This window comes from Geotrypetes seraphini, chromosome 10, assembly GCF_902459505.1.
Source record: "Geotrypetes seraphini chromosome 10, aGeoSer1.1, whole genome shotgun sequence".
In the NCBI taxonomy this organism is placed as follows: Eukaryota; Metazoa; Chordata; class Amphibia; order Gymnophiona; family Dermophiidae; genus Geotrypetes; species Geotrypetes seraphini.
Genome location: NC_047093.1, coordinates 116,755,657 through 116,772,019, shown reverse-complemented (window position 1 = coordinate 116,772,019; position 16,363 = coordinate 116,755,657). Strand labels below are relative to the sequence as shown.

Here is a 16,363-nt window from a genome sequence, read left to right as displayed (position 1 = left end):
CCAGGACATCTTTCAATTCATGAAGCACTCTGGGGTGCAAATTATCCAGACCCAAAGCTTTATTGATCTTTAATTTTGTCAGTTTTTGGTAGACACTGCTCAGGGTAAGTTCAAAGTCCCAGAATGGATCCTTCAAGCTCCCCATTGTCTGTAGCTGAGGTCCAGATCCCGGTGCTTCACCAGTGAATACCGAGCAGCAGTAGTTGTTTAGCAGTTCTGCTTTGTCTGCATCCGAGTCTGTGAAATTACCGTCGGGTTTTTTAATGCGCCCGATGCCGCTTGTGTTCTTCTTCCTGTTGCTGATCGTACTTGAAAAAGGATTTATCTCCCTTTTTAACCTGCCTAGCTATATTTTCTTCCATCCAGAGTTTGGCCTCCCTGACTGACATTTTAACTTTCCTAGATTTCATCATATAGGTTTCTTTTGCTTCCGGTAGTTTGACTGTTTGTAGTCACGAAAGCTTTTTTCTTTTGTTTTACTAGTTCTGAAATTTCCTCGGAGAACCACTGTGGTTTAATTATTCTGCGTCGCTTGCTCACGGTTTTTATATATATATTGGTTGCTTCTTGTAGGGTTGATTTCAGTGCCAACCATAGTGCCTCAACACTGTCTGATGTGTTTTGCATATGCAGTTTTTTGTGGAAATAGTCACCCATGCTTTGAAAATCGGTTCGTTTAAAGTTAAGGACTTTAGTTGATGTATTTGATCTAGTGGCTCCTTTCTTCAGGTGGAACCACACCATGTTGTGGTCATTGGAGCCCAAGGTTTCTCCCACCGCTACTTCTGTGACGCTGTCTCCGTTGGTGAGTAACAGGTCCAGGATTGTTTGATCCCTGGTGGGTTCTAGTACCAACTGCTTGAGGCTTGCTCCTCGCATGGAGTCTAGTAGCCTCTTGCTGCCACTGTTTGTAGTGGTAAGTTTGTCCCAGTCCACATCGGACATATTGAAGTCTCCCACCAGCACTGTGTCCCCACGCAGTGTGATGTTCTCAATGTCTTCGATTAGTTGGTCGTCTACATCATCCCCTTGCCTTGGTGGCCTATATACAACACCAAGATACAGGCATTTATTTGTGCCCCTGGCAAGGTTCACCCAGAGGGATTCCCCTTTATATTTGATGTTGGTGATTTTAGTAACCTTAATGTCTTCCCTGATGTATAGAGCTACTCCTCCTCCTGATTTGCCTTCCCTGTCGCGACGGAGTAAGTTGTATCCTGGTATAACCATGTCCCATCCATGGGTTTCTGAGAACCATGTCTCTGATATTGCCACCACATCAAGGTCTGCGTTTCTCATTTCTGTTTCCAGTCCCAGGGTTTTATTGCCTTGGCTACGGGTATTAGCGTACATGGCTTTCCATTCTGTTTGTTTGTGTCTATCGCTTTCTGACCGTGACAGGTTGTCCTCATTTATCTTGTCCTTGTCGCCCTCATAAGAACATAACATAAGAACATAAGAACTGCCATCTCCGGATCAGACCCATGGTCCATCGAGTCCAGCGATCCGCACACGCGGAGGCCCAGTCAGGTATACACCTGATGTAGTTTTAGTCACCCATATCCCTCTATGCCTCTCGTAAGGAGATGTGCATCTAATTTGCCTTTGAATCCCAGCACAGTGGATTCCTTAATAACCTCCTTTGGGAGAGCATTCCAGGCGTCCACCACTCGCTGCGTAAAGCAGAACTTCCTGACATTTGTCCTGGACTTGTCCCCCCTTAGCTTCAAACCATGTCCTCTTGTCCGTGTCGCATTGGACAATGTAAATAATTTATTTTCCTGCTCTATTTTATCGATGCCTTTCAGCATTTTGAACGTCTCGATCATGTCCCCTCGCAGCCTCCTCTTCTCAAGGGAGAACAGTCCCAGTTTCTTGAGTCGTTCCTCATATTCCAAGTTCTCCATACCTCTTATTAGCTTCGTTGCTCGTCTCTGCACCCTCTCCAGCAGTTTTATATCCTTCTTTAGGTTGGGAGACCAATGTTGGACACAGTATTCCAAGTGTGGTCTGACCATTGCTCTATAAAGCGGCATTATGACTTTCTCCGATCTACTCGTGATTCCTTTCTTTATCATGCCTAACATTCTGTTTGCTTTCTTTGCCGCTGCCGCGCATTGTGCCGACGGCTTCAGGGTCCTATCTATCAGTACACCCAGGTCCTTTTCTTGTTCGCTCTTACCCAGAATTGCGCCTGACATTCTATACTCGTGTTCCTTATTCTTACTACCTAAATGCATTACTTTGCATTTCTCCACGTTGAACTTCATCTGCCATTGCTCTGCCCATTTCTCTAACTGATACAAGTCGCTCTGGAGTTCCTCGCTATCCTCCTGCGATCTGATTGCCCGGCATAGCTTTGTGTCGTCTGCAAACTTAATGATCTCACTGGATACTCCTTCTTCCAGGTCATTGATGTAAATATTAAATAGGATCGGCCCAAGAACCGAGCCCTGGGGCACACCACTAGTCACTTTCTCCCAGTCTGAGAACTTCCCATTTATGCCCACTCTCTGCTTTCTGTTTTCCAGCCATTTGCCTATCCACCTGTGTATATCTCCCTCTATTCCATGGCTTTGTAGTTTCCTGAGAAGTCTTTCATGTGGAACTTTGTCGAACGCCTTCTGGAAGTCCAAATATATTATGTCCACCGGCATTCCACTATCAATTTGCTTGTTCACGGTTTCAAAAAATTGAAGTAAATTCGTTAAACATGATTTCCCTTTCCTGAACCCATGTTGACTGGGTTTCATCAAGTCGTGTGTATCTAGGTGCCGGACTATGCTATCCTTGATCAGTGCTTCAACCATCTTTCCAGGGACAGATATCTTATGTCCCCTATCTCCGAACCCAAGGTGAAGTCTCTATCTCCTGCTTTGTCTCCCTTTGTATTGACATGAGGTAATTTGCTTTCCTCGGTTGTGCCTTTGTCCCCTCCGGTATTTTTTGTTCTCCTTTGGTATACGCGCGTTTACTTACCTCTGGTTCCAAAAAGGATTTACTTACCCTACTTACCTTTGGTTTCAAGATGGAATTACTTACCCTACTAGGGTGAGAGTGGGTCCCCTCCCCCAGCTCACCTAGTTTAAAGCCTTCCGGAGCTTTAAACTAGGTGATCTTGGGGAGGGGACCCACTCTCACACTAGTAGGGTAAGTAATTCCATCTTGAAACCAAAGGTTTAGCATACAAGGTTCGAAGACTATCTAAAAACCACCCATAAATTTCTATTTTAGACAATGTAGAAAAGAGAAAGGACCACTCCACATGATCAAAAGCTTTTTCTACATCCAGACTAGCCAACAAACCAGAAATTGCTTTTGTCTGACCTGTCACTCATGCCATTAAAACCTTTTGAACATGTAAAACTGATCGACGACCTCTTATAAAGCCAAATTGTTCTTCTATCAGCATAGGTAGATGAATTGCCAGTCTATCTGCAAACATCCTTGCAAATATCTTTTAGATTGTAACAATTTTTATTAAGCACAACGGAAACAAAGATAAGACAAGAAATACAACAGAAAGCACAAGGGTGCAGCAAAAGCCATACATCAAGTATACTCCAATCCCCATAACCCCTCCACCAGCCCCAACCCACCTCCCCACTCTCCCCCCTCCACTCTAGACAACAATAACCAGAAGAAACAAAATAGAAAAAACCCTGCCAAAGGAATCCAACCCAAAATAGAACACAGCATCGAATACAGGAGCGAATGCTGTAAGCAGAACAAAGGAGTTACCAACAATAAACCAGGAAAAGAAAAACAAAAAAACCAACAAGCCACCCAACCCAACTAAGTAAGGAGGTCTGAACAAAGCTAAGCAAAAGCAGAACCGTCAGGGCCCTGGTCTCCGATGAGCCTCAAAGGATCAAAAAATGGACCTCCCAAAGAAAAAAGGAGAACAAAACAAAAAAAGGCGGAAAGAAGCCGGGAAGCCCTTCCAAATATCTTAAGATCGACATTGAGTAATGAAATCGGGTGATACGATTCTACCAACAGAGGATTCTTACCTGGTTATAAGAGCATCAGTAGCTCCTAAAGGAAAGGAGTATTCTACACAGGGCATAGAGAGAGTAGAGAGGGACAGATTCTTCAAACTTTCGAATAATAAAATAACAAGAGGGCATTCAGAAAAGTTGAAAAGGGACAGATTCAAAATGAATGCTAGGAAGTTCTTCTTTACCCAACGTGTAATGGACACCTGGAATGCGCTTCCAGAGAGCATAATAGGGCAGAGCACGGTATGGGGTTCAAGAAAGGATTGGACAATTTCCTGCAGGAAAAGGGAATAGAGGGGTATAGATAGAGGATTACTGCACAGGTCCTGGACCTGTTGGGCTGCCGCGTGAGCAGACTGCTGGGCACGATGGACCTCAGGTCTGACCCAGCAGAGGCATTGCTTATGTTCTTATGTTCTTATAGTGAGTATAACAACATACTAATGCTCCCGGAATATGATGAACAAGTAATTTATAATATTCCCCTATAAACCCATCAGGCCCAGGTGCCTTATAAGTAGATAAAGATTTGATAACTTTTTGGATTTCTACTCCTCTAATAGTTGCATTTAAAGAGGTTAACATTTGTGGGGTTAAACTAGGCAAAGAGGCATCTTCTAAATAAGCCTGTTTAAGAGAAGATTGGGAAGAAGTCAGCCATATAAAGACATGTAAAATAATCACAAAATACTTGGGAAATTTTATTAGTGACATTAGTAATAGTCCCATCTGAAAGGCGAAGCGATTGACCCATCCTGGGCCCACTCCAAATTTTATTGAGTTTCGCTAAAAAACGACCAGGTCGGGTACCAAAATGAAAAAAAACTAAATTTTCTATAGCTAGCACCATATTGATACCGCTCATGTAAGAAAGTATTAAGAGTTTCTTTGATTAACTGAAGCCTGAACAATTTTAAACTGTTCCCTGAGTGTGTTTCCCTTGAGGTACTAATACCAGCTCTTACTTAAAGGCTGGATTTTTAGATAATTTCTCTGTTATTCTCTTTAGGGATAATTAATTTTGAGATTGATGGTGAAGTCACCTTTTTCTTCCAAAGCTCATCATAAAATGCATTGAGTTAATCCCCCTAAAAGAAATATATCATCTTATTTCCTTTTATTTTTTGTTTTATTTCTTTATATTACCTTTAAAAGTGGACTAACACGGCCAACACACCAATTCACTTGTATGAGGATAAAACTCAGTAATGAGCAAATGTTATTCTTTCAGAAAATGGTTCACTTGTCATCCAAAGAAGCATAACTTTATTAATTCATTATTTAGAATAATTAATCACCATTTAGGGGAGTAGTATTCAATATGGGCTCCCATTAAGAATCTTATTGTACTGCTAATCCCAGATATCAATAACTATGGAACCCTTTTACTAAGTTGCATTAAGCATTTTGCATTAGTTTAGGTGTATGTGTGTTCTAAGTGCATGGTAATATTTTTTTTGAGGGGGCATGTCAGGAACAGTGAGTGAACATTCCTCCACTAACCAGTTAGCACATGTACATTACTGTGACTACTAAATAGGTGGTGGAAAGTGCTCCTGTGATCATTTTTTAATGATTGCACGGTAATGGCAACATTAGAGCATGGCCATAAATGAAACAAACAGAAAAAAGGCTTTCTTACAACCTACAGAATAAAAGGCCTTAGCTTGCATGAAAGACCCATGTAAGGGTTTGCTAAGGCCAATTCTTACTGCAACTCAGTATAAGGACCCTTATATCTCATTGCTTAAAATGGGACCTGTGGTAAAATAGTGATAAAATAACATTCTTAACAATATACCACATTGATAACTACACAGCTTAATGAACATTGTCTATTTTTTGCTATAGAGAAGGTAATTTTATTATAGGACACTTAGACTGTGAAGGCACATAAGTGCATCTATTACACTTATTTTTTATTTAATTTTTATTAAGATTTTCATACAATATACTATATGGAAATCAACAAGTAAATCATAGAAAATAATTACTAGAATACAAACGCATAGGAAAAAAATTTGTAGATAGATGAAGCCCACGTCATGAGGAGCAGAAGAGTTTAAGAAATTTGCTAGGAAAAACTTAAAGAAAATTTTCATTCCCTGTGGAAGGCATCTCTTACACTTATTTCATAAAGGCATATTTGAACTTATGTGTCTTTTGTAAAATAATTACCCTGTTAAAATTACTCTATACAGTTCATACATTGGGCAATTTTATAACAAACCTATTTCTGCTTGAAAAGTGTCATTTTACATATACAGTATATACTGTGGTCGGACGTGGTAATTGGATGTGTCCAGGGCCCCTAAGCCACACAGACCTCAGCCGAGCGAAAGCGAAGTATAGGTAGCTGGGAAAGACTGCAATAGAGTTCAACAATAATGCAAAACACCTGTGTGCCACAAAAGAAATCTTTATTTCACACCAGCCTTGGTGCATTTAACTCAAGTTAGTAGCAATTCAAAATGAGTTCAAAAAAATGCAAGCAAACAATAGTCCTTGCACAAGATAAAACAACAAAACAATCCATTTGTTTCCTTTATTTGGCTTGTTGCCATTGTGGGACAGGATCCTGGCTAGGCCTAGTTGCTTTGCTGAATCCCAGTCCCGAAGTTTTAAGAAAGGTAGTGGATTTGGCACGAGTGAAAAACAAACTTCCGAGAATTGCCTTCACTCCTCTTAAGGAAGCAAATAAGTCCCGCTCCAGCACAAACCGTGCTTTCAGAGTTAGTCCAGTCTATTAACACAAAAATCCTTAATTTGGCCTTCTGGCTTAACAACACAGTCCATGCACCAAGCGCCACTTTCTTGTAAAATGTTCTCTCTGGCTCTGGCTCTAACTCTGGCCCTGTTGGGTAGAGCCGAATCCCCAACAGGTCGGGAGGAGAGGAGCCTGTACACCACATGTGTCGCCGCCCTCCCAAAGAGACAGGCTCTGGTTTGACTTCTTCAACTCCCAGCACAAGTCAGAGCAGCGCACAAGCTGCTCCAAAACATAAATTCAAAAGTTCAAAAAACAAGGAAAAAAAACTGCTGGGCTTAACAGCCTACTCACACTCCATTAAGTGTTCCTCCCAGTTAGGCAGGTCTTAGTCCACCTGGCATTCTATGTCTTGGTCCTCAGGCTGGACTTCTGGTTCCTCCATTTCCCAATCTTCAGGGAAACTTTCTTATGCTGGCCATGGTTCAGCTGGAAGGACTGGCTTCCTTCCCAGTTTCTGCTCAGCTCCTTGTCCCAGCTGTCTCTCCTCTTGGCAACAAACCACGCCCCCCCCCCCCCCCCCTAGCAGGGTTAGACAAATTCTTAAAGGGCCCTGTCTTTAGAATATCAGCCTGTGCTCTGGGCACACTTAAAGGAGCAGACTCCTTCCTCAAGTTGCGCACAGGATTTTCACCCTGGTTAGGATGTTTCCTAAACCTGGTCACAGAATTTTTACTGGGGCATACAGGGACTTTCTCCTTGGTTCTCGTAGGTCTAGCCAGATTCCTGTCACACCATCCACTGGCTTCTATTTCAGCCTTTTAATGGCCCTTTCATAGGCTCTCAGGCCTATATCTGTCACGGTGACGGGACAAAAGCGAGCGAGGACAAAGGCATGCCGACAAACGAGCGCTGACAATTGAACGCAAGACTTCATCGCGCCACAGGAAAACCTTCTTTTAAAGGGCTCCAATAGAGGGTATAGGGGGGAATCCCCCACTCTACTTAATAGGGATCGTGCTGCCTCACACTGCCATCTTGGGGGGGTTTGGGGGGTGTAACCCCCCACATTATACTAAAAACTTAACTATTTCCCTAAAAAAGATGGAAAAAGTTAAGTTTCCAGTATAATGTGGGGTTACAACCCCCCAAACCCCCCCCCCAACGCCAGCCCAATCACTATTAAGTAAAGTGGGGGGGTTCCCCACCAACACCCCCCGTCGGAGCCCTTTAAAAGAAGGTTTTCCTGCGGCACAATAAAGTCTTGCGCTCAATTGTCGGCGCTCGTTTGTCGGCGTGCCTTTGTCTCGCGCGCTTAAGACTATAAACCCCTGCCACACTGGGCTAGGCCCTTCTCGGCACAGCCACTGTTTGTCACCTGGCTTTGTTCAACCAGATTCTGCTATGACTTCACCTTGGGGATTTATTAGCCAAAATACCCCCTGAGGTGTTGGGATCTGTACCAGCCCTGTAGATTTTGGTGTACAAAAATCCCAACCAAGATCCCACTAGATTTTGAATAAAGAGTTCCCCAGTGTCCTGTGGCCAGCAGTGCTTTAAGTAATCAATTGTCATGCACTGCCCCAAACCACATAACAGAAAAAAACAAAACTCAGTCCTGCTTGGATTTAGACTGTGCAGTTTTTCCTGCAAGTTCCATACAAGTGAAACAAAAAAACCTCTTTCAGACAGAAGCTTTAAATAATACAGCCTGACTAGTCTGGAATCCTTCACTAACAATTTCCTTTTGATAAACTCCAAACTTCTACTGTGCCTCAGCCCCACTCCATTAATTCAGGGTCAGTAGCGTATGAAAAATCCTCATTCATTTCTTCCACACTCTGAGCTTTATTCATTTCTATATCATTTTCATTTATGAATGAGTCTTTAACAAAAACCTCCCAATCTTGAGGTCCTACCTGCCCTTCTGGAGAATAAGGCTCTGGTGCACTTCTGTTTCCTGACAGAGAAGGTCTGGTTCTCTTCTCTTTCCCTGCTGGGTTTCTCCTGTATAGCTGCCTGTAATTAGGAACCCCACCTTTTTCTCTCTCAGTGGCTACCTGCCTGTGCTAGAGTGTAGATGTGCACTTAGTTCTGGCTAAATCTAAGCTCAGGTGCTTGTTGAGCTGGCTCAAACTAGTTCTGGATTTGCTAGGCACTGGAGCTGTTCCAGTCCTGGCTTTAGGAATTCTCTGCCCTTAGCCTGATGGGATTTGTAGTATTGTTACCTTGCTTTTCACTTGCTGCATAGAAAAAGGCAAACAGGCATGAGGAGTCTCTACCTCCTTCTTTGCACTGCTTTGCAAAGGCATTTTCTTTCTTGGCGGTGCCCTAGGAGGAATTTTAGGTTTATCTACTGTTTTCTCCTGGAACAATTCCCTACTTTGCTCATCAGTTCTGGGGCACTGCAAGGATTCCATTGCCTTCACAGCGGGTTCCGTGTAACAATACACACAAAAAAGACACAAATATTCCTATTATTGACCTTATCTTTCTTAGTTTAATGGAAACAAGCAAAAAAGGAGTTCAAGGCAGACTGTTGACTTACTGTAGCATTTTGGTGCTGGAGACCATCCACTCTCAGTGCATACAATCTCTCCTTCTTGGTTCCCAGCCTCAGTTGTGGTGCCAGCCAGACAGGACAACAAAAGTTTTTTTCCTTTACTCATTGGAAAGTAATACTTTCTAAAACTATAATAATACTGTGCAATCCTTCCATTTTCTATATCTGGAAAGTCACATATGTTATCTGAAACAAAAATAAATTATTTTTTTGTGATATTCAGGATCTATTTCAGTAGGATGGGTAATATTTTAAGAGGGTTAGTTACTAAGATCTGGTAAAATTCACACTTTTACCACAGCAAAATTTATCACATGGGTCACTAGCCTGCATTATTTCAGTACCTAAGGGTTACTTTTATTAAACAGCGCTATAGGTTTTTAGTGCAGGCTGGTGAGGTAAATGCTCTGACACTTAATTCCTAAGAATGTTGGAGCATTTACCTCACCAGCCTGCAGTATATTAAAACCCACTTCAATAGAAGAAAACAACAATTTGTTCAAACAAACAATAGTATGAGCCAGAGAACAAATTGATATCAAGTCAAATTGATTAACCAGACCTCAAATACCCAAGGCACTACTTGAATGATTTTTCATGCCCTTACTGGGGTGGTAATTCATCACTGGTCTTGGTAAAGTGGCATGTGCTCAAATCTTTTTGATTTAATGACATTTAATAAATATAAAGTGCATTTAGTGCTTAAGGTGCTAAAGAAAGGAAGGCACTTATCTTTTGTGCCTGACGGCTGCCCAACCGTTTCACACTTGGTTTCATCAGGAGCTATGCCTCTTTTCTGTATACGCACCAAAAATTGTCTGAAAGGCTCTTAATACATGAAAATAACCAGCACCTGCACAGCGGGTCCACTCCTACTCCTCTAATTAGGAAAACACTACTCAAACTTCACCAGGAACAAGCCACAATGATTCTCATAGCACCTCGGTGGCCATGTCTTGCATGGTTCCCTCTTCTTCTATAACTCAGTGTTCAAGAAACCAATCTTTCCAATGTTGCTTACACAAAACAATGACTTTCTCCCCCCCCCCCTCCCAGTCTATGCTCATTAGCTCTCACAGCATGGTCTCTCTCTTCCAGCCATTGAATGCCTTCACGGTATTGGATCCAGTATCAGCCATCCTTAAAGCCTCTAGGAAACATACACAACACTCCTATCATTTCAAATGGACTCACTTTACTATTTGGTGTAGAACCTCCTCACTAAATCCAAGCACTTGCCCTTCCCATCAATGCTGAACTATCTCCTGCACCTCTCCAACTCCAGCCTGAAGACCTTGTCCATCAGAGTCCATTTGAGTGTTATTAGTGTTTTCTATACTCTACTAGACAAAAAGTCATCATCTGCACCTCCTGTGGTTTCTAAATTTATGAAGGGCTTGCTCAAATACTAGACCTCTAATCAAGCCTCCAGCAGTGACCTGGGACCTTAATGTTGTCCTTTCTGCTCTCATGCAGCCTCCTTTCAAGCTACTCATGATAGCATCTCTTAAACATCTCACCTGGAAAGTGACTTTACTCATATCTCTCACCTCCACATTTCGGGTCAGTGAACTTCAAGCCCTTGTCTCAGATCCTCCTTTCATAATGTTTTACCACAAGGTTGTTCTTTGCACCCATCCTAAATTCCTCCCAAAGGTTGTCTCAAAATTCCACCTCAACCAGTCCGTTGTACTTCCAGTCTTCTTTCCCAAACTGTACTTTCACCCATGAGAGGCAGTACTTCATACATTGGACTGCAAATGTTCTTTGGCTTACTATCTAGATTTCACTAGACCTCAGAGAACTTCCACTCAACTGTTCCTGTCCTCTGATCTAAGAGAACCATCTCCTTTTCCTATGCTCAGTTTGGGTGAACCCATGAAGACCATGTCACAACACATAAAGTCACAGCAATGGCAACTACAATGGCTCATCTCCCATTGAGGACATTTGCAAAGCAACAACTTGGTCCTTAATTCATACCTTCACGTCCCACTATTGTGTGGAAAAGTATTCCAGCCAAGAGAGCCAGTTCGACCAAGCCGTTCTACAAAATTTATTCTCCATTTCCTTTCAAACCCTCTGTGATTTGCCAGGCTCAGGCTCATAACCCTCTTCTAAAGGGCATGACCCTGTCAGCTAGGGAGTCCCACAAATGACTATTGAAGTAGGTCGCTGTCTAGTCCTACCTCGGAATGGAGACTTTACACACTACATACTGGTTTCAATAGATATATATTTATTAACAAATCAGTAACAGCTTACAAGAATAAATCATTCAGCATATAGCGTAACAGAAAGTGATCTTCAGGCCTGAGGATCCTCTGAGGTCTGTTCTGATTACTTCTGCTTATAGGCCTGGTTTTATACATTTCTTGGTGGTCAATACCACGTTGGCCTAAATCACATGGTACATCTTTATTGGTTATTTTCTTATACGTCATTACATAAGTAGATTCATTTATTGGCTTATCTATTTGTGTCATCTTATACGTCTGTTCAGTCTACCGTAAGGCCTAACCCTTTCCCACAAATGCCCTTTTCCCTTTACCATATAAGCAATTCCGAGTCTCAAATTCCTTCTCTGCTGTGGTAACACATGATATATCTTGCTAAATAATATTCTTGAGAATTCTATTTTTCTGACCATGAGCTGTTTTCCTCTTTGCATAATATCCGGCCAGGTGCCATGCATTGGAATTTAAGTCTTGTTTCTTATAAGTTTTTGCTTACCATAGCTAACTCAGAAACAGGATATTTCTCAATCACTATAGGCCAGCTGGCAAGTGGGTTATGAAATATCTTTTACAGTTAATATACTGATTTATTAGAGCAAGAGGGAGGGGAGGGGGTTTTCTCCTCTGAGGTCTGGTTACTTCACCTTTATCCAAAGGACTTATCCTGCTTCACCTGTATCACACAAGGACTTGACAAGGATTTTATGATCTTCTTCTTCTTTCCATCCTCCTTTCCCTCTCACTATACTGCCTGCTTGTCCTGGGATAAAGTGCAGTTACTTACCTGTAATGTGCAGTACAGGTAGTCTTGAGACTTTGAAAAGATTTAAAGTAACAGTACACTTTATGCACTGTCCATACCAAGTTCAGTGGATAGCATCATGTGAGAATATCTGCCTGCTTGTCCTAAGATATTCTCACAACCCTCCCATCCTCTTTGGCTTCTTAGCTTGTTACTAAACCGAGAATCCTGTGGGCTGGTGCCATATATGAAGGCACTGACGCACGGTACAGGCGGTCTCGACACTTTTAAAGTGAAAGCATGCTTTTGGACTGTCTGTTCAGTGGATGACATCATCCACATGTGAGAATATCTGCCTGCTATCCTCGGACAACACCTCTTACAGGTAAGTAACTGTGCTTTCTCCATTGGTTGGAATCACAGTAAGGTTTAAAGGATTAGAGCAAATGAAAAGGCCAAATACCTGTAACTTCTGCAAAGATTTCCTGTGTGCAAAATACTGTTAATGCTATGAAAAACATACAGTACTTGCACTCCATGTGTGGTCCTGTGCCTGGTTTTCACCATTCAGAAAATCCAACAAGCATTTGATGAAGCCTTTGTATCTGTGTTTTGAAATGTGGTAATCATTTACAATGCTGTTTGGTCTATGATTGCAACAGAAGATAAGCTTTCACACCCACCATTCATTAGTTCATGCTCATTGCACAGACCAAGCACACTTGTGTCCACTTTTCAGGTTCTTCTCCATCAAGTTGGTCATATTTTGATGTGAGGTTTTTTTTTTTTTTTACCCATTTGCTTTTTTCCTCTTCCCCCATCATGAATATTTTTATGTTATTATTCTCATATGTATTTTCTGATCCCCCCCATCAGCAACTTTTGGTATACTTCTGCATTTGCTTTCCTACAGGTTGCGCTGGTCTGGCAGTTTTTAGAATAAATACAGTATATAATAGCTTTATTTTGCTACCTTTGACTTTTTTCTACAACTTTTCCCTCCTATCTAAGACAGTATGTCATAGGTAGTATAAGGATCTTTAGGATCCCTAGACTTAAAGGGAAGCTTCTTATAAAGTTGACATTGCATGCACATTGAACTTGCCACTGAAGTAACTGATAACTGCTCTCCCCCCACAAGCCTGAAAGAGTCACTTCTAGGACTTGCTTGCCTCCATAGGGCAGGGGATAGAAACCCAGATGACCCATGGTGTTGTGGCATAAATCAAAGGGCAAGCACGACAACTTTTAACATTTGAAAGAAATGTTTACATTCCTGTCTTCATTTCAGGCAAATGTCAAAGTCTTAACTTTAAAGGCTTTCCTTTACAGTCCTATGCAGAGCACTATATAACCTTTTTGAATGGAAAAATATGTAAAACAAACAAACAAACAAAAAAAATCAAATTTTTACATGCAGGACCCCTGAGAATCTGGCATTAGTAACACTTGATCAGATTTACATTGTCCCTGCTTTCAACTACAGGCAGTCAGCTTGGTATATATTTCTTTGATCAAAATCAAATCCCCTCCAAAACAAAAAGCAATATAAATTAACAAAACCATAGATTAGTTAACAGACCGCTAATCTCTTCCAGTGGCATGCAGTATTTGTGAAAATTTGCAGTATTTTGTGAACATTATTAGTGGTAGATAGAACTTTCAGTGTTTTATGGATTTTGATCCAAGTTTGTTTTGAAGTTGTTAGAGACAAGGTCAAAATATGGCCTTCAGCTCTCCATACAATCCTCCAGTGAAATTCTGTTGAGGCATGCAAGCGATGTTGACATTTATTTGACCTTTAGATCTACAAACATTATAGGGATGAAAAAAAAAACCTCTCTCAGGCCTTAGATCATTTCTAGCTGGAAAGGGAAATAGGCTGCAATGCTTTAAAAAACATTGGGAATTTTCTAGTTTTGGATGTTGAAAGCAAATTAGACTCAAGAGGTTCCTGTAATGCAGTGGTCTCAAACTCAAATCCTTTGCAGGGCCACATTTTGGATTTGTAGGTACTTGGAGGGCCTCAGAAAAAAATAGTTAATGTCTTATTTAAGAAATGACAACTTTGCATGAGGTAAAACTCTTTATAATTTATAAATCTTTCCTTATGGCTAAGTTTTAATAATAATATTGCAATTTATAGCTAAAGAGAAATATGATCAAGAAACTTTTATTTTACTTTTGTGATTAAGATAAAACATACCAAGGGCCTCAAAATAGTACCTGGCGGGCCGCATGTGGCTCCCGGGCCGCCAGTTTGAGACCACTGCTGTAATGGTAGTTTAAAATACAGTTGTGTAAGTAATCAAAATTGGGTTAGTAAAATTCATTTGATGAGTCTGAGAGAGTTAATGAAGCACCCAGGCATTTCCACTGTAGACAATGAGGACTTCAAAGATGGATCTATTGGTCTATGTTGTTCTGCTGGCACTGGAGGATTTCTGTTCTGCTCAAAATACAGGTGAGATAATTAGAAAGGAAATATTCTCTGGCTTTTACAAATGTAAACTGGATCTAGTGGAGAAATTCTTTAAGGATCTCAAGCGCTCACAGCTAAAAGCCCGATGTATCTTACAAGCTGATAACCATAGGGTGAGCTATCATCGGTCCTTTTAAATTCTCCAATTTACTTTATTATTTATCAAAAACATTCTTTTTTTCTTTTTTTGTTATTTTAGATATTTTAAACTTGTTAGATATTCTGACTTCCGATTAGCAGCCAGTACTCCTATATTCAACTATATAAGTCATAGAGTACTTAACTTGATGACTTGATGACGACGGAAGATCTCCGTTTTGCTCTTACTAATTTTAGAAGAGCTTCATCAGGGAAAGTGCCAACATTAACACTATAAAATGAAACAGAATAATACTTAAAGCTTAGTTAATGTAATAAATAATTTATAATTTATAATTTTAAATACTTGTATTAATGAACGCTCTATGATGGTACTTCTGGTTATACTTATAGAAGTTCAGCCTTATCCAAAAACTTTTTCTAAAAAGAACTGTTCAAATAGTTTAGAAGTGTAATTTATAGCAACTACTTTCAGAGAAATGACATTGATATCAGTCTTGCGAAAACTAAGAGAATGTTAAATTTTCTACAACATTTTATAAACCTTAAGATAAAATTTTTTGTTGTTAACCTATAGCAGCCATTCGGACTACACATTTTAAACATACCTATTTATGTCGGCAGCAGTTCTAACAAATGAAAGACTCCATGGTACAGAGGCACGACGTGCCCAACTTATCTATCGCCGTCTTCAAAAAATCTACCCGACTTCGAGGGTTAAATATGAAGGCGTCTGATGTCATATCCGGAATAGAATACTCTATTCAGATTCAAAGCCATTTAGACATTGAGTCTGATGTCATATCCGGAATTTATCCCTTAGTTTTAATTCAACATCGTTAAAACATTAAATCCCCATAAATGGAACTTTAAAGGCATATGTGCCTAAAGGTGCTAAACACCTATGTTCAGAGCGTTAGAGAGAGCCCTAAACAAAAATAGAGTCTTATCGGCATACTCATTGATTTTTAGTAATTTCCTTTAGGGAACCTTTATGTTGTCAATTCTAACCAATGTTGTTCTTAATGACGTTTACGTATTAGATAAAAACCTGCCAATTAATGGCTATGTTTAGGCCACACGGTTGCAGGCTATGAAGGCGATCTATCCACCTTTGTTCTGATTGTAACAATTTTTTCCCCCTATCCCCACCTCTTATTGATGCCGGTACCATGTCAATGATCATGCATTTTAATTTTTTAAAGACATGGTGGTATTCTAAGCAGTGTGCTACAAGCGGAGCTTCTTTTCTTTTAAGTTTTAAACAAGACTTGTGTTCTGCCATACGTATATTAAACTGCCTAGTAGTCTTGCCAACATAAATTTTTTGGCAAGGACATATGATTAAATAAACCACATGATCAGATCTACAAGTGGTAACATGTTTTAACTCATATTGTCTATGGTCCAAAGGGTTCATGAAAACTGCACCCTGGATAGTTAGAGGGCAGACTTGACACTTCCCACAACTTGAGTGCATCCCAGCGTTTTTACTAGTATCTTTTTGTACTGAATCGGGTTGCAATCTCAGA

At 40.7% G+C, this 16,363-nt stretch overlaps 1 protein-coding gene across 1 annotated transcript in view; it reads right to left on the bottom strand.

Moving 5' to 3' along the window:
- The window catches only part of F13B (coagulation factor XIII B chain), a 228,854-nt gene that overhangs the window by 197,935 nt on the left and 14,556 nt on the right, over positions 1–16,363 (bottom strand). The window contains exon 3 of the mRNA XM_033962281.1: positions 9,257–9,457. Coding sequence (XP_033818172.1) covers positions 9,257–9,457 — 201 coding nt within the window. The remainder of the gene's footprint in view (positions 1–9,256; positions 9,458–16,363) is intronic.